The sequence below is a fragment of the Ctenopharyngodon idella genome, chromosome 18 (genome assembly GCF_019924925.1).
Source record: "Ctenopharyngodon idella isolate HZGC_01 chromosome 18, HZGC01, whole genome shotgun sequence".
Lineage (NCBI taxonomy): Eukaryota > Metazoa > Chordata > Actinopteri > Cypriniformes > Xenocyprididae > Ctenopharyngodon > Ctenopharyngodon idella.
Genome location: NC_067237.1, coordinates 4,833,862 through 4,858,923, shown reverse-complemented (window position 1 = coordinate 4,858,923; position 25,062 = coordinate 4,833,862). Strand labels below are relative to the sequence as shown.

Below are 25,062 nucleotides of genomic sequence, written 5' to 3'. Positions count from 1 at the left end.
AAATTAAAATAGTTGTTCAAGTCAAGGTTAAATTTTATTATCATTGAACGTTACGTCTTATCTAATCTTATGCCCTATGTTTACAACCGTGAAACAAGAATGTCATTCCGTTTAATGCAGTCAATATTTTCCTAGTATTACAGTGAAAAGGTATACAAATAAAGTATTACATCGTGCCGAGTTAAAGGGCAACATACGTAATTATACCGCAATATTAACAGCAACAATAACAGTGTGTTGTTTATTAATCAGGCGATCGCGTCGGGCCTCTGTTTCCTGCTTGTGAGAGCTGTGCTTGGGTCCTGACGCGGAGCCCGTGCAGGGCCGTACTGGAGACCCCGCGCCGCCTGCACCTCTATCGTCTCGGGTGAGTTTGATACAATGTAGCAATTTCTCTATAATTCTCAATAACTATTGCAACGCTGCAACATTCGCATGCAGACCTCACCTCTTCCCGCTTCATTTAGCCGGCCCGTTGCATAGGTCGGTTAATAGGTTGAGTTTACAGCGAATTCCCAAGCATACCCCCTTGATCCAAGAGTATTCCAACATAAACTCATATTTAGCAGGGATAAAGATAGGCTACGCAATTGCTTCTATTGGAGCCCGAACACAAAATATTCATCAATTATGTGCACTGGCTCCAGTGAATGCGCTCGTACGGCAGAAATAATACGTGTTTACAGTCAGTTATTGTCAGATTTGTTCGTATTGCGTCTGTAAACGCACATATTACAGCTAGGAAGCTAGCTAGCCACAGCTAACTGAATCTGCTGCAGAACGAGCGTCAAAAAAGCGAATTAAAGGCGCTCTGTGTTGGTAAACCTGTAAAATGGTCGCAAATAAAAGTATCTGCACCAATGGGAATGTCGAGCGAGTTATTACATCTTCGCAAATGCGCAAAATAACCGCCGTGTCCTGCAGGTCCAGAGTGTCCATTCATGTCTCCGGTGTTCTTCTGATGCGAGATCCTCTCAAAATGACCTAAAACAAATTTCTGACAGAAGAAGTTTCGCAGATATTTGTTAATGATGCTCTGTGTGCTATTCACAGAGTCTGTTTGCCCCCAACAAACATTAGTGGCGTCCCCGCCTACCTCATCCTCATTTTGTGGTTTTGATTTGTTTAGATCGAGACTGTGAACATGAGCAGGGCAGCGACTCACCAAAGTCTGACTAATGCTTGAAAATGGATGTTTGTAAGTCTGTAAATCGTGATATTTGACACTCGGTGGTGTTTTTCTTTCCGTAAAACAGTGTGAGGTGATGCGCGCGCTTTTTCCTCTTACCTCTCGCGCTAGACAGTACACGAAAGTTCAGCTGCTGCCTTCAAAGGATGTGAAAGCGATCACTCTTTTTTTTACTGTTGTAATAGTTGCTCGTTAAAGCCTCAGAATACTTTTGATTTCAATATAATTTGGTATTATCGACAGTGAATGTGTAGTAAACGATCCATAAAGTGTTTTAATGATGGAAGTCAATTCACCAGAATTATCTAATATCTATATGGATAATACTAAGGCTTGCTTGCTATGTTATGTTTCTTTATATTATTTTTAGTTTTTTTTTTTTTTTCTCGCTGTTTTGACACATGATGCACATTGATGAAAGATTTACCTGGCAGCATTTAGTCTGCTTTTAATATTATTTGCATTTTTGTCAACAGTCTGATTTATATTCATAGATTGAAATTGACAGCATCTAAGACGGTGTTATATTCATAAAAATGTTCTGCTTTATTTTCACTAGTGTACATGATTTGATTCAAATAACAAATTGACTCTGAATTAATTCACCCACATTTCACTAGTAGGAAGTATTTTGCTTGAAGATTTGCTTTGAGGTTTGTGTAAGGTTTAACAGATTTGTAAACAAGGGTTAATGTTTGTGCACTTTTTTTTTTTTTTTTGTACAGTTGACATGGATGATGAAGATGGCAGGTGCTTGCTAGATGTAATTTGGTAAGTTGTTACACCAAAAATGACATAACTTTGTGCATCGCTTGGAGTTTGAATGTTTGTTGTTGTGTAGACCCAGCTGAATAACATCTTTCTTGTTGTACAGTGACCCAGAAGCACTCAATGATTTTCTTCATGGATCAGAAACACAAGTGAGTACTTAAAGTGAAGAAGACACACACACAAAAAAAAAAGTGTTCAGTTTTTCACAGTATGACAGAGCCAAACTTCCACTTTGAAAGTGTAACCCAGATACATCACAAAAACAGCACACCCACCAACAAGAATTCCCAGAACCTTCTGATCTTTTCCGGGTTATTTTTACATTTCTGCCCCTAAACCGGTTGTCCAGCTTATTGATCTTTTCTTTAATTTCAATCCTGATTTTTTTCCCTCTTTGGTTAATTCACATATATGATATACTAATCTAATTTTCCTCTCTTTTGACTCCTGTTTTCTTTCTTGTTTGCTTGGCCTTTTAACTTGGTTATGCCTGCATTTTGTTCTGGTTGATTGGTGCACTTTCCTCACTTTGCTCTTCCCTTGCCTTTCCCTCTTTGTCTGCCTATTTGCCCTTTGTGCATCTGCTCCCTGTCGCTTTCACACGCCTGTCTGTGTGCTGTGGTGATTTCTGCCTGTCCTATCCCTGGGTATATCTGTCTGTAGCTGGACACTGATGACCTTTTGGATGGCTCAAGTGACCCGTCCAGCTCATTCTTCTCCAGCTCTGGGGTGAGTAATACCCCCCATTTGCGCCAACCTCCTGTCTCCATCCTTTTTTGTAGCATGTGCTCCTCGGCCCCACCATCCAAATCAGATGCATCGTGCACCAGATCTGCGTCTACAGCAGTCAGTCCCAAAGGCCTACCACCATCCCAGATCCATCCCTGCCATCGTATTCTTCCATCATTCTGAATTTTTGGCTAGGTTGAAGGCCTAACATTGGTCTTTTTGTCTTTTTCAGGGCCACATTCCTGAGGTCCAACCACAGGCTCAGCTGTCAACAAATGAGCCAGGCCTTCCAAGAGTCAGCGTTGATTTGGACTTCCTGGAGGATGATGACATCTTGGGGGGATCGCCGGGAGGAGACAATGGAAGCAATGGTGTTGGGGCAAATCATGAGCCCTGTGACATTTTGCAGCAGAGTCTGGCGGAGGCTAACATCACAGAGCAGAGCCTTCAAGAGGCAGAAGCTGAGCTTGACCTTAGTTCCTTTGGGCTAACTGGCCTAACGCAGGTGGTCCAACCGCTGCCTGATGCTGGCCTGTCAGGGGTGGGCATTGGAGGTGCAACTCAGATTTTTCCAAACCAAGGCAACCCTAACGCACCCTCAAATGCCACCCCAGACATGCTTGGCTCAGTCCTGGCTCATCCAGGTCTGCAGCTTCAACCCCAGGTCATGAACAAGGCTATCAGCGTCCAGCCGTTCGTACAGCAAGTCGGGCTTGGAAATGTAACCCTTCAGCCTATTTCCTTGCCGAATGGCAGTCAGTCTGGACCGTTGGGCATTGGACAAATTCAAGTTGTGGGCCAACCCACTGTAATGACTATAAATCCATCGGGGCAGCAGATCTTGGCGAAAACCATGGGTGGCTACCAACTGCATCAACCCGGGCCTGAGGCAGCAAGCGCTGGAACGCAGGCTGGGCTTGGAGGCTCTGTTTTGAGTTCAGGAGGTGGACTTTTAATTCAAGGGGGCAAACCCACTCTTGGGTCCCCTGCCTTAAATGGGCCAGCTGTCTGCTTAAGCAACACAAATACCAACAACAGTGCAACTACAATGGCCACTGCTGGTGGCATTGTGGGTTTCGGTAATGCCTCTCTGGGTGCAGGAATTGGATCTCAAACCCAGTCTCAAGGCCAAATCATGCAGAATGTCATCATCCAGCGGACGCCAACGCCAATTCAGCCCAAACCTCCTCAAGGGGGTGCCATCCAACCCAAAATCTTCAAGCAACAGCAACAGCTTCCTGCCCCACATGCCTTGCCAAATGATGCTAATAAGGCTCTGGGGGTGCAGCAAATCCCAGTGTCAGCTGGTCAGAATGTAACGTTCCTCCCTGGGAAGCCTGTCTCAAATGTAGTCTTGAGCGCACAGGCTGCATCACAGGGAACGCAGTTTTCTCAAGCGCTCTTAAGGCAACAAGGCCCCCAAACGTCGGGCAAACCGCTCAGTGTTCACTTGTTAAACCAACAGGGCAGCATTGTCATTCCCTCGCAGACTGTCCTGCAGGGCCAAAACCACCAGTTCCTCTTACCAGGGCTTCAGGCAGGAGGTCAAATCCTGACTCAGCATCCTGGGGGTCACATCATCACCAGTCAGGGGCCTGGGGGGCAGATAATTGCTAATCAGATCTTGACAGCCAATCAGAACATCAACCTGGGTCAGGTGTTGGCCTCACAGGGTCACCCTGGGGCCCATATTCTCTCTGGACACATCCAGCTCCAGCACGGGCAGATGGGTCAGCCCACGCTGTTCCAAATGCCAGTGTCATTGGCGCAAACGCAGACACAAGCCCATCCGGTAACGGGCCATGTACAAACGGTCATCCAGGGCATGCCTATACAGAATTCCCTGTCCATGGAGAGCCTTAGCCCAGCAGTCAGTTTACAGACGTTGGAGCAGTCTGGTGGCATCCCCAATAACGGTAGCAGTGGATCGACAGCCATGGCGCCGTGCCAGCCAGGAGAGGGAATCACGGTATTGGGCGGCTCTACGGACCCTGCTGCTCAACCAGCACAGACCCAACCGCAACCCTCAATTCTCACGGTTCAGACGACTGCACCGGTTTCAGTAGCAGCTTCGGTTCCTTCCTCTTCATCTCCATCCCCCACTATGGCCACATCCACAGCCTCAATGGTGGGTTTGGGTTCCCAGGCCCAGCACAGCCCAGGAAAGGTGTTGTTCACGTCACCTGGTTCCAGCATGATCCTTAGTCAGGAGTCTCTTCAAATGTTCCTGCAGCAGGTCAGTGTGCTCTCTTTAAACCTTATCTGCTGTTTGTAAACTGTGTCCCTTTGCTAACAAGCTAACATAACAACATTTGATCCCCAAGCTGACCTCTGACCAGTTTGGATGATTGTGTTACCTCTCCCATTCCTGAACTGATAAATGTACCCATGTTAGGACCAACAGCAGCAAGCAGGAAAAGACCCACCTGCCGCTGTGGGTGTACCTGCATCTGTTATCGTCAGCGGCAGCAGTTCTGGTCCCGCCCCTTCAGGCCATGACAACTTGTTAGCTGAGACTCGGCAGAGGCAGAGTCCCAGCCCTTCCCTTGGCCCCGCCCACATGGCAACAGTGGTTAACAAGGTAGATGAGCTCATGCTCTGCACTAAGCCCCACCCACTTGTTGCTGCCACTGCTGCGTATTGGACCACTGTCTCCCAGCAGATCTCCCTCTCTTTCTCTGTCCCATTGTCTTTCTACTGTCATTGCTTAGACTTGGATGCTTTTATTTGTTCTTTCACTCATTTTCACTTTTGTTATTGCCTGTTGTCATCTTTCTTTCTGCATTCTGCACCTTTCACAAATGTCATGTGTTTCTGTCATTGTTGCTGTAATAATAATATTTTTTTGTCCATTAGTTGTTTAGTACTATTATTGCATGCTACACCTTCTCCCCATAATATATTTATTTTCTGTTGTTTTATTTGCATGATCATTTTTGAGCAGGAAGCTTGCTGAACTACATTGACACTAATTGGGATATGGGTTGATGCAAAAAACAGTGCAGCTGTTGCTTTTCAAATGGTGTCACATGCAATAATAAAACTCTAGAGACCTTATTTTTCGGTTATGTGTTTGCATCATCTTCGTGCATCTTCCCATGAGCATGTCATGGAGCAATAGCTCTTTCTATTAGTTTCCCTGTTGTAAATTTTTGCCACTCACACTATCCATTCATATTAACATTCAGACTACTCACTACTTCTGCTCCTCACTTTCAATAACTAACTGCTGTTTTTAACCTCAATCAGCCCCCCCCCCCCCCAACTCCACCACCCAGCACCCCCAAGAGAAATTAAATAAATTCCCTTCAAGATCACTTTCAAAGATTTGATCTTGATCACTTGCTCGCTGCCCTGAATTACCTTTGTCCTCTACCAGCAAATCTGTTTTGGTTTATTTAGACTTAGACAATTTTTTTTTTTTTTTTCTTGTCTGTTCTCTGTGAACCAATTTTTGTTGTTCTCTGCAAAAATTATGTCCTCATATCAGTTGTCTTCTCTTCCTGTTTAAAACCCTAATAGTGTCTCTCCAGAGAGCACTAATCTCTTAGATATGTGCCTGATGTACAGTTTTGATATTTTGTACATTTTGGTACGTCAGCTGTTTTAGTCTTTACTTTCTTTTTGAGGTTTTGAAATTCCTTTCTATTTCTTCATGCTTTTATATTATCCTACTTGTATTTGTTTATTGTTGCTTGTTGCTATTTGGTGGTTTTTATACATTTATTTATTTATTTTTTGCACTGTAGGTATGATTGCAAGTTAGTCATTGTTTAGTGATGCACTGAAATGAAATTCTTGGTCGAAACTGAAAATCAGTTGTTTTTCAATCCGTTTTGTTTTTCACATGCTCTGTACCATTTGCATATATTGAAAATGATTGTGAAACTGAAGTGGATAACGGTTTTGTAAGAAACTTGTTATTGATAAAGTCTCATCATTAGGAGATTTTCGATGAACTGGCCAAAATTAAATGGATGATAACATGAATTATAAAGCTGTCTAGAGCTAACTGATGTTGTCATTTCCTAATGCGACTTATTAAAGTAGAATCTATATGTATTTAAGTGTTGCTGTTGTTGCTGCTGCAGTTTCAATTTCATATTGCTATTGAAATGATTTTATTGAAAACATTTTTGTGAACAAGCTGTTGATTGCTGTTACTGAAAATTTCAGTGCATCCCTAAAACTATTCCCAAAATGATTAATTAAAAATATGAACTGGCTTATTAATCATACTTACATTGATAATTTTCTCTCCTCCTCCTGTTTTTATGCTGTCTAGGTTCCATCGGCAGCACATTCACAGACTATAAAGATCCAAAGCGCATCCCCATCTCAACCTGTGGTCACCCCTACACCAACACCCACCCTGTCTGACAGCCCTCAACCTGCCCAAGTTTCTCCCCTCACCCTCGGGCAACAGATCCAGTCTCCTCACCAGCACCAGCAGTCTCGGCCTCCGTCGCAGCCCCAACCTCAGTCTCAGGCGCAGACTCCCTCACGCTCCTGCACACCTTCCTCTTTACCGCCTCTCTTCATCATACACAATCAGATCGGAGGTTCTCCACAACCACCACAGCCTGCTCCTCCACCACAGCAACAGCAGCCTCAGCAAATACAAGTGCAGCTCCAGCCTCAAGTTCTTCCTCAGACTCTGCCTCAGCCTACCACCCTGCAGCCAGACATGCCTCCTTCCTCTTGCTCCCCCAAGCCTCCACAGCCACTTCCCGCACAATTCCAGTTCCAGCCTGCTGCGAGCTCGTCTCCAGCTGCAGTGGTGAAACAGCAGGTGACTGTGGTGCCGGGGCTGACTGCAGAACAGCAGCATCACCTACAGCTGGTCAGTGCGCAGCTGCAGACCATGTCATCCATCACACAGCCCTCTCCTCAACAAAAGCAGCTTTTGGAAAAACTTCACCAGGTATTGCATCATCACCATATCCTTTATACATTGTTCTATTTGGTTGTGACACAAGTTTGCACTAGAATAAAAAAAACAAACACTGACGCATCTTATAAAACATTTTTGATGGTTAATTCAAAGTCATATAAGCCCTGTTTACACCTGGTATTAAAATCCTTTTTTTGTCGATCGGATCACTAGTGGGCGACGCTAAATACAGGTGTAAACGGGGTGTAAAATATTTTGCGCTTGTCCACTTTCGACCACTTCCAGAGGTAGTCGAAAATACATTTGACCGGATTGTGTTCGTGGTGTTAGACGCTCACGTGGTTGAAAGTGTTTGAACGGCCGATAAACACCACCTACTCTCTGCCTACTGACACAATAAACATTATGGGAAGGGTGCTAACCAGACAGGATTTAAACTTTGCCAGCTGAAGCCATAAGTTTGGATTAAAGTCGAGAAATGTACTAAGCACAGTGTTCTCTAAACATTTCTGTTTTCTTATGGTGCGTTCACACCAGACGCGAATGAAGCGTTAAGTGCGAGTGATTTACATGTTAAGTCAATGCAAAGACGCGAATAGACATCCTGCAGTGCGATTCGCATGAATGAGGCGGCGCAAATAGAGCGTTTCGGGCGTTTGACGTGTGTAACGCGTGATTCGCGCGAGTTGAAAAATCTGAACTTTGGCGAAAATTCGCGCCGCGTTAACCAATCAGGAGCTTGCTCTAGTAGTGACGACGTAGCGTGAGGAGGCAGAAATCAGAAACAACATGGAGGACAAAATCATCCTCGCTGTACGATACATCTTTGTACTTTTTTAGAAACAGGAATAAAAAGGATTTTGCTTTGAAGAAAGTGAGTGAGGAGGTCGGACAATCTGGTAAGTTGTAAAAAACGCTCTTTACTCAATTTGAGCTATATATATACACATATTGAGACTACAAGCTAGATAAAGCCGGCAAATTGAGCTTATTCGCTGTATTTTACAACTGCTTTCCCGCTGATGAGTTGATGTGTTTAATCAGAGGAAGTGTGCAGAAATGAGACGAGCCGCCTGGCAGAAGCCTCTCTCATGACGCAAATTCGCGTCTGTTGTGAAGCGAATTTCACGTGCGAATGAAGCGAGTAAACTCAAAATGTTCAAGCATCCAACTACGCGCAAATCGCGTCTGGTGTGAACGCCCCATTACACGCACTTACCATGTGTGGTCTCGCGGCTGTCAGAACAGAAACGAAAGCTGATACTCTCTGTGTGTTTTCTCGTTGTCTCCAGTTATGTTTATATGCAAATTGCACATGGTTATTTCACCTATTAAGTCAAAACTTCTGAAGAAGCCCATAAATTTACCCGCCCATAGACCAGGACAGAAGTGGTCGAAAATAGACAAAAGAGATGGATTAAAATACCAGGTGTAAATGGGCATGTGTCTCTCTTGTCCACTTGTGATCCGATCGACCAAAACGCATCTTAATACCAGGTGTAAACAGGGCCATAGAGTAGGCTTTGTTAGCATTCAGGTGTTACTGTGGGCAGGGCTACTTTGAAAAAACAAGGGGAAAAAACAAATGACCATCAAAATCAATTAGTCTCAATTAGTGTTGTGTAGGACAAACACTCCAAATCTGTCTCTTACAAATCTCCATAATTGTTATTTTATATCAACTTGATGACAAGATGATTGTCTGTTTGCTTGTGACTTATACAGGTCCAGCAAAACATTCTCCTACAGGCTAAGCAGCAAGCTCAGGCACAAGTCCAGGCCTCTCAGCAACAGGCTACAAACCAGTTCAATAAAATGCCAGATCCGCCTTCAGTCCAAGCTGCAACTTCAGTGGCCAGTGGCACCATCCAAGCACCAGTCCAGTCCCTTCTGCAACAGAAGTCTGTGCTTGTCAAGTCCTCTACTACAGGTGGGCATCCCATATTTCTATCCTTTAAATGTTTACTTTAAAATAATTCTAAGTTGACAATGTGTTATCTTAACCTCAGGTGCAAATGACACTCAAGTATTTTCTGCTGTGTCTGCTGGGGCTACAGCGAACCAGGGAGTCACGACTCCAAACCTTGCACAGGCAGTTCAGGTGAGTGAAATGTAGTTTGTATTTTTTACTGTAGTTTACAGCTGGACAATTTACCTTTACAGGTATATTAACTTTACTAAGTGGAGACTGATCATTTTGAACGCATTCTGACTCTGATTTGCAGGCAAAGCCAGGAGTCATAAGTTCAGTTGGTGGGCTAACTCTGGGTAAAGCAGGTTTGCAGATTCAGGTTTTAGGTGCTGGACTCTCTCAAATGCCTGCACCTCCACCACCCGCTCCTCAAACACAGGTAAGGTTCAAAATCACATTACATAAGACTATTGTAATAAACTGAGCTGGATTGTGTCATATTTGTGGTAATCTTTTGATATTTATTTCTTTTCACAGACGTCATTAAAAAGGCCCTTTAGTATGGAACCAAGCAAAGAAGCTAGGTAATATACTCATTTACAGAGCTTAAATTGCAAACATGTTATTAGTACAATCTAAGAATAAGCCTGTAAATGAAGTGACCTGCTAGTTTTGTTTTTTTTAAAGATCAGCCTTCTCATGTGCTCATGTATCTGTAGGATGCTGGAACAGCTGCGAAAACAGCAAGGCTCGGTTCTCCATCCTGACTACAGCTCTCCTTTCCGCTCATTTGAGGACACACTTCATCGACTGCTGCCGTACCACCTGTATCAAGGCATGGCTTCATCCCCGGGAGACTACCGCAAAGGTAAATTCTAATACCTCTGTGTGAACATCTACAGCACTGTAGTGTAATTTTGTGGCACCCTCTTCGGGGGCCAGTGTGTAACTCTTGCTTTACTCTTGGTTCTGTCCAGTGGATGATGAATTTGAGAATGTCTCAAGCCAACTCTTGAAGCGCACACAAGCAATGCTGGATAAATATCGTCACTTGCTTTTTGAGGAATCAAAGGTATAATTTAAATCTCACTCACGTGACCTCTCTTGATATCTGGAGCTTTTGAACCCTGAATTCATTGGTATCTGGTGTGTTTGTTACTTTGAGCAGAGGCTGGGTCCCTCTGCAGAGATGGTTATGATTGACCGGATGTTCATTCAAGAGGAGAAGGTTGCTCTGAGTCAGGACCGGGTTCTGGCCAAGGAGAAACCAGGTAATGACCAAGGTTCAGTACAAGTGAAAGTTGCCATGAAATTGCTTTATGAGCATTGTCTTTGGTCCTGTTTATAATGTATGTGCTATTGGTAGTGTAACTGTCAGTGTATATTCGGATGTTGCAGTATTTAATCACTTTCATCTCTGACTTTTTGCAGAAGAATTTGTGGCCAATTCCTGTTTGCTGGACAGCACTGCAGTGAGGCCTGTACAGGTGGACCTAAGTTCTGTAAGAACAGCATCATCATCAGCAGTTGCAGGTCCACCTGCGGCAGCCGCACTTGCTTTAGCTCCAGCCGCAGCTGTTGCCCCTGCTCCAACCACAACCCCTGCACCTACTCCAGCTGCTGCCCCCACTCCTGCTTCTACCCCTGCACCCTTCCCTCCTACCAAGCTGGTGATCAAGCAAGGTGGAGGGGGAGCATCAGTGTCCTGGTCCACCAGTTCAACCCCTACGCCTGCTCCTGTGGTCCGGCCGTCTGTGGAGCCAGTCACGCCAAGCGCCTCCTTCAGCCGCACTCCGTCCTCCCGCCCTGCTGATGACGATGATGACGTGGCGCTTCCCCAGCGGACCAGCAAACCACCCATCAAGACCTACGAGGCACGCCGGCGAATAGGTTTGAAGCTGAAGATCAAACAGGAGGCGGGGTTTAGTAAGGTGGTTCACAACACTGCCTTAGATCCTGTCCACTCCCAATCCCAACTCACGCCACAACCACCAACCCCCGAGCAGCCGCAGAAAGTCAAAACGCATGTAACCCCACCCACCACTGTCATTAGAACTCCACCCCCAACTTCTTACCCCACCCCCTCTTCCACTGTCACTACGGTAACAACACACACAGGTTCCACCTCCACAACTTCCTGTAGTGGGGCTACGCCCTCATTCTCCTCCTGGTCTTCTTCATCCCCTTCCACGTCTACGGCGCAGATGAATGGCACTCTGGAACACCACGAGGTAGGTGGGGTCAAACGGAACCCAGCATCCACAGCAACTCCTCCACTGACCACTTGCCGGCTCCCTCTCCGAAAGACGTACCGTGAGAACATCAGTCCACGTCACAGGCCGGGAGTACCAGGTGGAGGTGGAGATACATTGCCCATTCTGCCAGCAGGACCCCCTCTTACCTCTTCCCCCCAGCCACAAGGCTCCTCCCCTCAACCTGAACGGACTGTGATAGCCAGTGTGAAACTAGAAAGGCAGGGCGGACATGGGCGGTCTCACCCCCACACAGAGTCGCAGAGCCTTACAGCGGTGGAGGACGTCCTTTACCGTGGCATCAAAAATGCGTACCAACACCACAGAGAGTTCTCAGACAAAGAGGATGAGGACGAGGCTGAGGAAGGTGGTGGTCTGGGGCGGTTGAAGGCCATAGGGAGCAAATACCGAGAGGGAGGAAGGGGTACCTTCAGGATGGATCAGCATGCCCCTGGCCCACCTTCTCCCGGAGAGTCTTCCTGCACAAGAGACTCCTCACTTCCTGCCAAACGCTGTAAGTCAGACTCTCCGGACATGGACAATGCAAGCTTCTCCAGCGGTAGCCCGCCACCCGACGACTCATTGAATGAGCACCTGCAGTGTGCCATAGACAGTATACTGAACCTCCAACAGGGCCCTCCTGGACATGGAGGCTCAGGGAGAGGGGCTTTAGGGAGGGTTCATGGGCCAAACCTGCCTAACCAGCACCAAACCCATCCTTCCTACAGACAGTCCATCCCTCCCCTCTCCACGCCTCCATCATCCACCCCCATGTCCCAGCATCCACAGGTAGGGGGCCGAGGACAGAATGGAAATCTGGTTTCACAGACGCACAGTAGATAACAGCCCCTTTAGCTGAAGTTGACTGAAAGACTGAAAAGCAGGATGTCAATGGATAGGGGAAGCAAACGGAGACACTTTTCCCATGTTCAGCTGTGTTTGCTTTGTCTGTGGTTTGTGCTGATGAAACGTGTTCTTTTGGTTTACATATGGCCCTTTAAGTGTACTTTCTAAAGTATAAAAAAAGTGCACTTTGATATGATTTTCAAAATTTTGTCCCTCTTTGTTTTTTCCTGGGACTGTTCCTACGTGAGTTCCCCAATTTAAAGATTTCTCTCAACTCGTGAGAGACAAAATATATCACCATTCATTTAATAAATAATGTTTGTAATTACTGTGACGTATGCAGATTGCAGGAACTTTTTAAGTGATATCATGAAATTTGTCATATCAAATAGTAGTTAATTTGGTTATTTTGGAGAATGTTTATTTTTTGAGAGACCAATGAATCACTTGTCCCTTTGTTAGAATGGTTGTTAGAATGGTCCCCCATACCATGTAATTATATTTTTAGAAACTGGTGGTCACTGCATAGAAGCTCAATAATGCATAATAGTATAGTGCTCTGTCTCCCCGAAGACTTGAATTCAGGTTTTGGTTATCTAAATACAGGAATTAACAATGAAGCATTCACAAACGGAAAATCCACCGGAACTGTAAGAAATCTGTTGACTTTTAAAGCATTCCAGCATCAAGAGCACATTTACAAATCAAACGTACAATCACAGCACAGCAAATTTGGGTGATCTTTCTAATAAATAAAATGTTCTGGGGGGAATATTATTGCAAGTCTGAAAAACAGTCATTTTTGCATCTCTGAAGTGCAGAGTGTAATATGTTCCCAGACACAAAGTCTCCCTCATTCATGCTTTTTTTTCTTCTTCGTAGGCATATGTATGTTCAGACACTCGTACACATTTAAGATAGAATCACTGAAAGATCTTTGAACCGTTCAGAAGCAAACACAGCTAAAGCAGTGATGTGGAAAAAAAGAACAATAATAATGTAAAGAGAAAAAAGAAAATAGAACTGTAAGAATTTGAAGTATAGTACTACAGATTAATTTTGTATTGTATTTATTGTGTATAATGACACTTTTTAAAAAAAACTGTACATTTAGTAAAACTGTAAATTAAACCTTGCTTCTTTTATGAAACAATCACACCTTTTGTTTGCCGCTTGACTTGGTTGTTTTTGAGACTGAGCTTATTTGATTTCATTGTGTATATGTAATGATCTTACTGGCCAGTAGGTGGCATTGGTTAGTCGGGTCTGAGTCGGAAAGGAATAACACAGTGCAATATAGATGATCTGCCAACTCTCTCAAAGGTGGTCTTTCATGCCAGCATCAAGAGTCACGTGAACGTCTGCTCTGCAAACAGATCTCTAGATCAAACAAAAGCCATATAAATCATAATAGAATATGTTGCCCCATGGTGCAGCATCCACTGAAAGACGAGTAGTGCCACACCCTCATGTTTGCAGGCAGTACTTTATGTAAATGAATGACTCTCCCTATAAAACGCTTGACTCCACCTTAGCATGTGGATGCGCCCCCTCAACTCCCTGTCCCCACCCTGGTTAAAACCCATTGTCATCACTCGCCTAAAACCAATCAGCTGTCCAAGGCTCTCCCCTGCTTCTGCGTCAGGCAGTGTTTGAAGAAGAGGTGCAGAGAGAAACGTAGGCAGGGAAGGAGGCAGTACTTGTGTGCATGCCTTAGAGCTGATTTTGCTGCAAGAGACAGAAGCACAAGCAGATCAAGATCGCTCATCCGAAATACGTGAAAGATCCGAGAAGAACCGTAACTTGTAACGTTTTACTTGCTGCTACTCTGGTGCCTTGGACAGACTGTTCCTTCTAAGGTACATCCTCACATGTAGAAACACCTCCAGGGCTGGAGAAAAGAGAAGCTAAGGTCAATCTGAGATTCGACATTTTCCAGGTAAGAGGAAAAATTCTGGGAGTTTTTGGAATGTTCCTTTGCTTTGTGTGTTACACTTTAAAATCCCTTTCTGATTAAATGAAAATGTTTAGAGCAGTTGACGCGTGCATTGTTGAACCAAAAAAAGAGATTAAACAGGAGCAAATGCCTCTGGCCTTTCTTCCCTTTGCTGGCGCACATCAGTTTTCTGGTTCTGTAACACTTTTGGAAATGAACTGAAGCTCAAGGCTTCTTTCAAAAGAGTCAACTGTCTGTGTTGCAACTGTGGTGAAGGATGCCACAAGGCATTTTTCATCTCCTGCGCAACATGTGAGTTTTATTACATAAAGTCAAATCCCAACCATTAACCCTTTTTGCCAAGGCAGCTGTGCTAAAGTTGAACTTTTAATCCGACATACAGTAACTTGTTTCTTTTCAGTTGTTAACAGGCTTTAAGGTTGGCACAACTTGACGTGAGAAACATACTTCACTGGAGTACATTTACTTCAACTCTATTTTGATTCAGAATAAGTAAACTGGATAAGCATGAAGCATTAAGTAGGGAGTGTTTCAAATCTACTGCGTGCCAAATACCCATTATGGGAATTAATGCAAAATCCTGTCAGGATTCAACAAGAAACACTGAATATGCTTGTGTTTGACGCATCACTGGTGTATTCAGCCCTTTACGCACTGTAATCCTTCACACATTTAACTTTCCACTGTGAGCCGCTGCTGGAAAACATGGCTCACTTTTTTCAATATACGGAAATAAGTTATGAATGTGTGTTTGTGGAGTTTAGGTGGGTGTGTGTAAGTGTTTCCAAAATGAGCACCAACTTTTTCCAGGGACATGCATGGACAATGCACTTTACTTTCCCTCTAGGCTGAAAACGTCTCTTAAGATTCTTTATTTGAAGATAAATGGAAAAGCAAGGCATTTTAAATGGGAGCAAGGCCTTCTAACCAAGAAATTATTAAAATTAACTACCTTATAATCTGTATACAATATTGTTCTAAATGTTCCTTTTCAACTTTCCGTTTTCATGTTTTCTTTTTTTTTCAGGCAAAAAAAGTCATTTACTAAAACAGAAGAAACCCGGGGGTTAAAAGTTATATAACATTGTATACTATAGTTTGCTTTACAACTCCAGCAAACCATTGTAAACCTTCAAGGCAGAACATTTGGGTGCATTACATAAATACTGTAAGCAAGAGAAGAGTCTTCGCAGTCATCCCCGAGGACACGTAAACAGTGCAAAACACAGCCATAAATTAACTGCAAAGGAAACTCTAAATACTCTCACAAGTTGCAAGATGTCACGCTGGGGACGCAAGAATGTCAAAAAGGCCCCTGAGGTGATTAGGACAGTGACCGAGGGCCTTAAGTCACTCTATCGAAAGAAACTCCTGCCTCTGGAGCAGTACTACTGCTTCCATGACTTCCACTCACCGAGTCTGGAGGACGCCGACTTTGACAACAAACCCATGGTGCTAGTGGTTGGACAGTACTCCACAGGAAAGACCACCTTCATCAAGTAAGACTTAAGTCAGTTCACTAAGGCTTTTAAGGGATTTAAAGTAACATTCGACAGGAGTTAAAACATGTCTATGACAGTTAAGGGCTTGGATAGTGGAATTAGTCCACTCATGGTTTAGGATCTTGGGAGCTATATACTCTACTACATTACATTGCCTTGAACTCTGTATTAAATCTAACTGTTATTCAAATTCAAATGAGATAATTTAGTGAATGCAAATACATTTATCTGAACTTAAACAGCAGTTCCACGATGTTTCGTTTGTTCTATAGAAGAAAAACCACAAGGTTATTAAAGACTATCATTTCAACACGGTATCCATGGCTTTGTTCTGTCAACACAGGTATCTGCTGGAACAGGACGTCCCAGGGAGTCGTATAGGGCCGGAGCCCACCACTGACTGCTTCACCGCTATCATGCATGGAGACGTGGAGGGGCTCATTCCTGGAAACGCCCTCATAGTGGATCCCAACAAACCCTTCCGCAAGCTCAACCCCTTCGGAAACACCTTCCTCAACAGGTGAATAGATTCATACAGGCAGATGTTACACTGAGCTGCTATGTACGACACGACATGAGAGATGAGAGTGGATTGTGTGAAAGAATGCGTCGACTGATCCGTCTGCTTACACTGGGCACGCAAGGAAGATAACAGAGAAACAGTGTGTTAGTTTTCGCTCTACGGAATTTCGAGTGTCCGTGCCAAATTTCTAATGGAGGAGGGACTTTCCTTATTTGTGGAAAACTTGTGGAAGGGAGAGATATCACAAGAGAGGGCAATGAGCGCTAATGTGCCAAAAGCAGGGCTGTAATGTGTTATGACTTAGAGGAGTCAGAGTCCACCAAAGGTTAAAGAGAAGACCTTATTTCAAAGCTTGTCTTTACAAAAGAAAATATTTATGAGTTTTTCATTTTCTGAAGAAAACGTTTGGTGCACAATGCTACACTGTTATGGGTGGTTGCCAGGACATTGCTACGGGTTGCTAAGGTGTTGTAAACAAGTTTTAGTTTGTTGCTATAAGGTTGTAAGGGTGTGATTGCTTAAGGCTGATTTATATTTCTGCGTCGAAACTACGCCATAGCTACATTGTAGGCTGTGTGTAGTATGCGTAGCCTGACGTGCCCCTCTCCAAAAATGTAAAAACGCACCAATTCTATGTGGACTGTAAGCGCTGTGATTGGTCTGCTAGAACCCCTCCCTGAGGTCAAAAAAAAAAATCTGCGATAGCGTCGCATTTCCTCATACGCCTGTGGACACTGCCTACTAGTGGTCTGCATGTGTAATTGCACGTCGACGCAGAAGTATAAATGAAAACCGATGCGTAGCCTACGGCGTAGAGGCTAGGGCGTAGGTCCAACACAGAAGTATAAATCACCCTTTAGTAACCTGGTCACATAGAAACGGAACAGGATGATTGCAGTTTATCTGGTTTTTTTATGTTTTTAAAAATGTCATGTGGCATAAAAGTCAACTAAAAAGTAAAAACATTTTTGTTACACCTTGAACACATTTTAGTGTAAATTTTACTGTAAAGTTTTACAATTTCAAAGTAAACATCTTTTAGGAATATCATGAATTATTAATTCATAAATATCATGACATTTTACCACCTGAACTAATCTTGCATTGTCTTTAAAAGATTAAATTATTTGATATTTTAAGAAACTTGACCTTGACAAAAAGTTTTTCAAATATTAAAAAAGCGGTGAAGCAGAAATAATATAGAAATAATGGTAACACTTTACAATAAGGTTCATTAGTTAAACATTAGTTAATGTATTAACTAACATGAATTAACCATGAGCCATACATTTGTTACTGTATTTACTAATCTTCGTTAACATCAGTTAATGAAAATACAGCTGTTCATTGTTTGTTCATGTTAGTTCACAGTGCATTAACTAATGTTAACAAGATTTTAATAATGTATTAGTAAATGTTGAAATTTAACAAAGATTAATAAATGCTGTATAAGTGCAGTTCATTATTAGTTCATGTTAACTAATGTAGTTAACTAATGTTAACTAATAAACCTTATTGTAAAGTGTTACTGAAATAATAATGATATATTATGCCTAATTATACTAATTAAAAGAATCAATTTTTTCTTAATTATGATATCACCCTGACATTTTTTACTTCATGCCCCTCCAAAATATTAAGAAATTATAGAAGAGGTGTATTAAAGTCATTACATGTATGAATTGCATATTTATTTTTATATTTTGAATAAATTAATAGATCTGGACAAAAAAAAGAGCACTGATCCTAATATTCAGTACACGAACAATGGCAGTGAAGCTTGCTTTAGCAAACTCCACTTATTTGGTGAATTAAGACAGAGCAACGTCTGGTATTGAAATACCAGGCAGTAGCCAAACAGTGTGAGGAAACTAAGCTGAAGTTCAAGTCCAGGTCATCTGAATACCTCAGTCCTCTCATTAAGCTTGCCAAGAGTTTCAACATAATTAGCTTGTAGTTGTCTGTCAACACCAGAGAGGGCACTGTTTTGAGCGCCAGAGAGTCTTTATCAGATCCAGTTTTTCCCTGGTCTCTTTGGGTGTATTTTTGCAAACATGTTTTGAGAACTTCTTTTCTCCTACTTCCTGCCCAGGGAAACAGTCCACTCATTAAACTCTTTTAAAGCAGGAAGAGACCATGTTTTTTTATGCTGCAGATCATTAGTGGCAAGTATTGTTTGATTTTGGCAGCGCTGGTCATTTTCCCTCAGGAAGCCCTGTGCGTTTCAAGCACCACTTCCACACAATGGACCAGCCTGGGAGGAGTGACGCTAGAAGTCTGCTTCTTAGATCACACACAACAGCTGTGATAGGAGTAATGGATCTTTTTTTTTTTTTTTCAGCTTTTCTCAGGGGGAAAGTGATTTTAACTAAAGAGCTCCTGAATGTTTGATAATTGTGCTGTGTCCTTTTAAGGAAACTTACACCAACTTTTTTGTGCATAAGATGTAGATGAGACATATAGTGACTCTGAAGAATATCTGGGCAGTTTTGGACATGTACGCATGTTTTAAAATAGTTGTATTAGTTAATAACTTTAATGGATGTATGAAGTTCCCTTCAAGTTCACATGCTTATGCTGTCTTTCTATAAAAAAAAATAAATGCCACTCAGTTTGATATTTTGTGTAAAGACATTCATGCATTTTTAAGTGTGTCTGAATATTTTGGGGCAACTGTGGCTTAAAACAGCTGGCAAATCATAGACTAAACATGCAATGCTGTATTTAAAATATATCAGCTTAGCATCTGTACTTGACTTACCCATTCACCATTCACTGAATGCGAAACAAAATCTGTTTAACTCTTTCTCTGACAGATTCCAGTGTGCTCAGCTGCCCAACCAGGTCCTGGAGAGCATCAGCATCATTGACACCCCAGGCATCCTGTCCGGGGCCAAACAGAGAGTGAGTCGAGGTAAGGTTGACTGAAAAAGTAGGGAGAGGGGTTTGGGAGTATTTTCAGCCAAATTTTAAATCAATTTCCCACTTAAAATTCAACTTAAACTGGTCTATGTCTCTTTAATTTAGTGTTTATTCGATGAGAACATTTATTATTAGTCCTTTACTAGTCCCCTGTGAAAATTACAAACCCACAATATGTCTTTCAAACTATTTTACCACAAAAATTTTGAAAGAACATTCTGTTAAAACAGTAAAAACTGAATTAACCCAATAAAGGCCCCAGAGAAACTGTAAAGTAAATAACAGATGATACATTTTCTAGGCTCTCCCACAGAGAACATCTTTGGGTAATCTTAGCTTATCAGTGTTGCACCTCACTAGTCGATGTCTGCTTTTTCTCACATATTTTCCTGCCTTACAACATTTGAAGTGACGCAAAGAATGGGAAAGTGAGCCATAAAGGTGTGACAGGGAGAGGAAAGGGAAAGAATGTAAAGGAATGTTAGGGGGATGTAGGAGGCTCTTGAGTATTCAAATGTTGTCAAAACAATTGTAGCATAAACTGTTGAAACAACATTCACAAAAAAATCACTTAGAAGACTGTTAAAGAGCTAATAAGGTCTCAAAATTTGAAAATAGTCTCAATAGAGCACAACAGCTGGGTTCAAGATTTACAATCCATAGAACAGAGGTAGCCAACTCTGCTTCTGGAGAGCTTCCTTCCTGCAAGTGTTTAGCTCCAAACCTAATCAAAAATGGCTGAACCAGCTAATTTAGGTGTTCAGGACTGCTTGAAAATTACAGGCATGTGTGATAAAGCAAGGCTGGAACTGATGTCTGCAGGAAGGTAGCCCTTCAGGATCAGTGTTGGCTACTCCTGCCGTAGAGAAACAGCAATAACATCCAAACCTAGGGGTAGCCAACCTTACTTCCTGGAGGGCTCCCTTCCTGCAGAGTTTAGCTCCAATCTAATCAAACAAACCATGACCAGTTAATCAAGGTGTTCAGGATTACTTGAAAACAACAGGTAGGTGTGTTGGATAGGTATGGAACAGAAGTGTACAAGAAGGTAAGGTTGGCTTCCCATGGTACAAAGCTTTCAAGATAGACCTACCATGAGTTTTAAGGTTAAGCAATAGTGTATCTTCTCTAGAATTCATAACCCAGTGTGAGTTTACCTGAAAAGAGAAATCAATAGCATGGAAACAAGGCTTTGATTTGTTTATATCATTTGCAATACTTGATGGGATTAGTTAATCCCCTTATAAAAGAATTTAAGTACATAGTCTTTTACCTTTTTTACTCTCTTGCTTTGAATCAAATCAGAGCTGGTGGGTCTGATCAGAGTTTTTTGAGATTCCTATGGAGAAAATGAACGTGAAAAATACTTTTGAAACCAAGCCTGAAAATATGGCTGGTCACTGTTGCACACTACTGTTGTTAATCTTCTCTTTTATTCAATTAATTGATTTTCTTCTACCTTATCTTTCTTTTTGTAGGATATGACTTCCCAGCAGTTCTCCGCTGGTTTGCTGAGCGTGTGGACCGGATCATTCTTCTCTTTGATGCCCACAAGTTGGAGATCTCGGATGAATTCTCAGAGGCAATCGGGGCCCTCAAGGGCAATGAAGACAAACTCCGTGTTGTGCTGAACAAGGCTGATATGATTGATACCCAGCAGCTCATGCGAGTGTATGGAGCTTTAATGTGGTCTCTGGGGAAAGTGTTTGGTACTCCTGAAGTTCTGAGAGTCTACATCGGGTCCTTCTGGTCTGAACCTCTTATGGTGACCGACAATCGCAAGCTGTTTGAGTTGGAGGAGGAAGATCTGTTTGCTGATATCCAGAATCTGCCACGCAACGCAGCCCTACGCAAACTTAATGACTTGGTCAAGAGGGCTCGCCTTGTGAGGGTATGTTAATATATCATTTAATGACTTTTTGTTGGAACTGTCATATCAGAAGGTAAAAATTATTTAATGTAAACACTTCAAAAGGATAGTTCACCCAAGAATCAAAATTCTGTCCGCATTTATTCACCCTCATGTCGTTCCAAACCTGTATGACTTTTTTCTTCTGTGGAAGATTTTCTGAATAATATCTCTATCTTGTGTCCACTGGGGTACATCGTAGGTACATGCCCATATCATGAGTTACTTGAAGCAAGAGATGCCATCTGTCTTCAGGAAGGACAATAAAAAGAAGAACCTGATCTACCAGCTCCCGGTCATCTTCTCTAAGATTCAGCTACAGTATCATATCTCTCCTGGAGACTTCCCCGATTGTTCCAAGATGCAGGTTAGTGCAACCACCTGGTCCTTGTATTGAGTTTAAAACACTACTTTTCTTGCTTGACAAAGCTTTGCTTGACTTTCCTTTGTGCATTTATTGTGTAGGAGCAACTAATGGCACATGACTTCTCCAAGTTTAAAGCCCTGAAGCCCAACCTGATGGCTATGCTGGATGACCTGCTGTCTAATGACATTGCCAAACTGATGCCCCTTCTTAGGCAAGAAGAAATAGAGGCTGGGGTCCAGCTTGGGGTCCAAGGTGGGGCCTTCTTGGGAACCCGTGCCGGACCCTTTATGGAAGGGGACCCCTTTGGCGAGAACGCGGATCAAAACGGTGAGGTGGGTGAGGAAGATGAGGAATGGGTGGTGACAAAGGACAAGCCCAAGTATGACGAGATCTTCTACAACCTAGCACCAAACGAAGGCAAACTAAGTGGCACCAAAGCCAAAGATTGGATGGTGAGCACAAGGCTGCCCAACTCCGTGCTGGGCCGCATCTGGAAGCTCTCGGATGTGGATCGTGATGGCATGCTGGATGACGAGGAGTTTGCCCTGGCCAGCCACCTGATTGAGGTGAAACTGGATGGCCATGGGCTGCCCCCTGAGTTGCCTGCCCGTCTCGTGCCACCATCCAAGCGCCGGCAAAAAGGCTCTGATGCTTAGACAATGCAGCAATGCACCCACGATCAACTGATCCTTGTCCGCACTTCCAGCATGTTGTCCAGCTCCACAGCTGCTGCAATGCATCTCCGTTCACTGTATTTTGGTGCCTTTTTGTACTTTGGTAATTTTGTAACATGCAATTAATGTCTTGCTATGTATTCTTGGTTCAAATGCAACAATGCAAAGATTCCCAGCTGGAAGCCAAAGAGAATTGTGATAAACCAAAGACTGGTCTCAGTAATTTGGAAGGAATGTCGCATCTGTTGCCATTTTTTTCCTGACAGTAAAATCATATGACATCACATCCAGAAATGCTTTACACATGACTCAGTTCATAGAACTTACAATGGCTCCTGTACTAAGGGATAGCAAATAAACTCAGTAATAAATAAAATAAATAAATAAATATTGCAGATAACAGACATTAATTTTTATCATTTAGCGTAGAAATCTATAGACTTGGCTTTACACGCTTTTCCGTTTGGCTTTTAATGTTGTAGTCAACTAAATCAGAATGTGAAGTCAAGGCAAACACTCAAAACTCTGAAACTGCTTTGAAAGAAGACCTGAAGAGGCAAGTTAAAAGTATGTTTTTAGAATCAGTTTATTTTAGAATGTTGCTGTCTTTGCCTTTAAAATTGAAAAAGAAATATGCTTTATATGTGATCAGTTTTATTGTTTTCCTTTTTTTCTATTGAATGAGCTCTATGCATACTATGAAAGACTGTCACAAGATATATGTTTATAAAATCAATGTCATACATGTTAAAGCAAAATGTGGAGATTTCTTACTGACTACTGTAAACAGTTCCACTGAATGCTTCAGTTAACCAATGTTTTCACAGTAAATATATTGAGCTGAATAAAGACCCTTTTTACCCTGTTTTGACCCTGTTTTCTTTTTACAGAGATCTTTAAAGATTTAAAGATCTTTTTACAACTGCACTGAAAAAGCATAACATTGATATGTAAAACCTTGAAGAACAACAACAAACGAATTGTCCCAAGTAACAGGGCGGAGAAAATGCAAAGCTAAAAAATAAAATGAACAGAAAATAAAAAAGCTCATATAGTATTTAATTTTACCTCCTTAGGTTGACATTCAACATGTTCTCCGTTCACTGAAACTTTGCTGAAAAAAATAGACTTTTAAACATTTCAAAACCTATTTGGTATGGTTTCTGTGGAAAGAGCCTAATACAAATCTTGAATTTTTGGGAAAGGAGGCATACTAGCAGACAGAAAGGCTGTAGTCTTGCGCACACATATGCTGTACAGTTGCTCGGTGACAGGCCAGATAAACAGTGAGTCACAGAACTCCCTGCCAAAACCCCATACCACCATTTTCCATCTTCCAGTACAACCACCCGTTCCTCTCTCCGCTTATACTTTCCAGCTCTGCATCATTCCAGAGACTCCGTTATAATCTTGCTCAATGCCTATGCCTGTTTTTCCTCTTCCCTCATACAATCCCACAACCTGTGAGAGCACTGTGTGTGTGTGTAACCCTTCAGGTTTATAAAGAAAGAGAGGAAGGGTATCTCCCCGTTTCCTCAATTTCACCATGGAAAGAAACACAAATGAGAAACAGAGGCAATCCACCCATCACTCCATTGCTAGCTGGTTTACATTGTGACTCAGTGGTGAAGAATGTGGTGGGATGGGCTTGAAGGAGTTATTAATACCTCTTTTCCTCGGGTCCGTTAAGTTTTCCAAAGTGCAAGTTCAGGCCTTCGACGTGGTCTCTTTATGGAAGTCGATAACATCCCCCTATTTGGACTTTTCTTCAGGGCTGGTTTCAGTCCTGAACTCTGCAAGTTTCCCTGTGTGTGTGGTGACAGAGGCTGTGTGAACATGCAGGCATTTGAGATTCACCTCAAAAAAATTGAGCAAGTAAACACAAATCATTATAATCATCTGCAGCTTATGCTGAAGCTCCTAACAAATTCCTTAAACAAAACCAGGTGGTTAAAGTATTTGAGGGTAAAAGAATACGCAAATATATTGTCCATTAAACAGAGAAAGTACATATTTTAGTCAGTGTCAGTATAACAATATTCCCTTGGGACACAATGGCATGTAATTTTCCATAAGCCTCTGACCAAGCGTCTGAATGTGTTCACATACTCTCTCTATGCGAACTATAACACATTTTGTATTTTAAGAGGGAAAAAAGAGTTACGTAAAGTCACCAAACACGTGGCAGTCTCTTGACTACATAGCAACCACAGAGACGAGAAAACATGCACAATATTTTAACATGTCGTGGACACCGCCTACGCGCCGGGATTCCCTCACAGACCAGCACACAGTGGTCTGTTTGTACGTCACCATGCCTACATGGGGAGTTCCTCACAAAGATGCCCCACAAACCGCATGCTAGCAGGGCTGGGGTTATTTCACATTATCAGAGTGCGTCCTCTGGTGGACGTTTACAGAGCGCACTGTTTTACGTGTATCAACAGTAGGACATTTATGTTGGCAAAATTTTAAATAATTTGTTTATATATGAGAATATTTGATGAAGTGTCAAAGAGTGCAGACTCTTCCACACTAAAACACACATCTCACTTTCAAAAGTTTAACCCTATATGCCCACTGTCCGTACCATATTTTGATCAACATGCTGAGAA

The 25,062-nt window shown here is 42.6% G+C and overlaps 2 protein-coding genes across 6 annotated transcripts; both read left to right on the top strand.

Annotated features, from left to right (window-relative positions):
* The first annotated feature begins 278 nt into the window (after positions 1 to 278).
* On the top strand, positions 279 to 14,536 carry bicra (BRD4 interacting chromatin remodeling complex associated protein). Of its 5 annotated transcripts, none has more exons than XM_051871303.1 (15): positions 279 to 367; positions 1,915 to 1,960; positions 2,064 to 2,109; positions 2,624 to 2,689; positions 2,922 to 4,925; positions 5,094 to 5,270; positions 6,975 to 7,613; positions 9,309 to 9,513; positions 9,593 to 9,684; positions 9,809 to 9,934; positions 10,033 to 10,079; positions 10,215 to 10,363; positions 10,473 to 10,567; positions 10,661 to 10,766; positions 10,927 to 13,751. In XM_051871303.1, the coding sequence occupies exons 2-15, from the start codon at positions 1,920 to 1,922 to the stop codon at positions 12,588 to 12,590; spliced, it is 5,457 nt and encodes a 1,818-aa protein (XP_051727263.1). In that variant the 5' UTR covers positions 279 to 367; positions 1,915 to 1,919; the 3' UTR covers positions 12,591 to 13,751. The 5 variants fall into 5 exon arrangements, with proteins under 5 accessions (XP_051727263.1, XP_051727261.1, XP_051727262.1 ...); XM_051871301.1 differs by having other exon boundaries at positions 280 to 367; positions 5,085 to 5,270; positions 10,927 to 14,536; XM_051871302.1 differs by having other exon boundaries at positions 280 to 367; positions 5,085 to 5,270; positions 10,664 to 10,766.
* On the top strand, positions 14,224 to 23,312 carry ehd2b (EH-domain containing 2b). The gene is made up of 7 exons (XM_051871306.1): positions 14,224 to 14,532; positions 15,578 to 16,049; positions 16,396 to 16,572; positions 19,392 to 19,489; positions 20,976 to 21,388; positions 21,609 to 21,773; positions 21,872 to 23,312. The coding sequence occupies exons 2-7, from the start codon at positions 15,829 to 15,831 to the stop codon at positions 22,427 to 22,429; spliced, it is 1,632 nt and encodes a 543-aa protein (XP_051727266.1). The 5' UTR covers positions 14,224 to 14,532; positions 15,578 to 15,828; the 3' UTR covers positions 22,430 to 23,312.
* Positions 23,313 to 25,062: the final 1,750 nt, after the last annotated feature.

Excerpts from the sequence above, each read along its gene's own strand:
- bicra (XM_051871301.1), top strand. The coding sequence starts at position 1,920 with ATGGATGATGAAGATGGCAGGTGCTTGCTAGATGTAATTTG. Across the intron at positions 7,614-9,308 it reads TTTTGGAAAAACTTCACCAG|GTCCAGCAAAACATTCTCCT; the intron begins GTATTGCATCAT and ends TGACTTATACAG. Across the intron at positions 9,935-10,032 it reads CACCCGCTCCTCAAACACAG|ACGTCATTAAAAAGGCCCTT; the intron begins GTAAGGTTCAAA and ends TTCTTTTCACAG.
- ehd2b (XM_051871306.1), top strand. The coding sequence starts at position 15,829 with ATGTCACGCTGGGGACGCAAGAATGTCAAAAAGGCCCCTGAGGTGATT. Across the intron at positions 16,050-16,395 it reads GGAAAGACCACCTTCATCAA|GTATCTGCTGGAACAGGACG; the intron begins GTAAGACTTAAG and ends CTGTCAACACAG. Across the intron at positions 21,389-21,608 it reads AGAGGGCTCGCCTTGTGAGG|GTACATGCCCATATCATGAG; the intron begins GTATGTTAATAT and ends GGTACATCGTAG.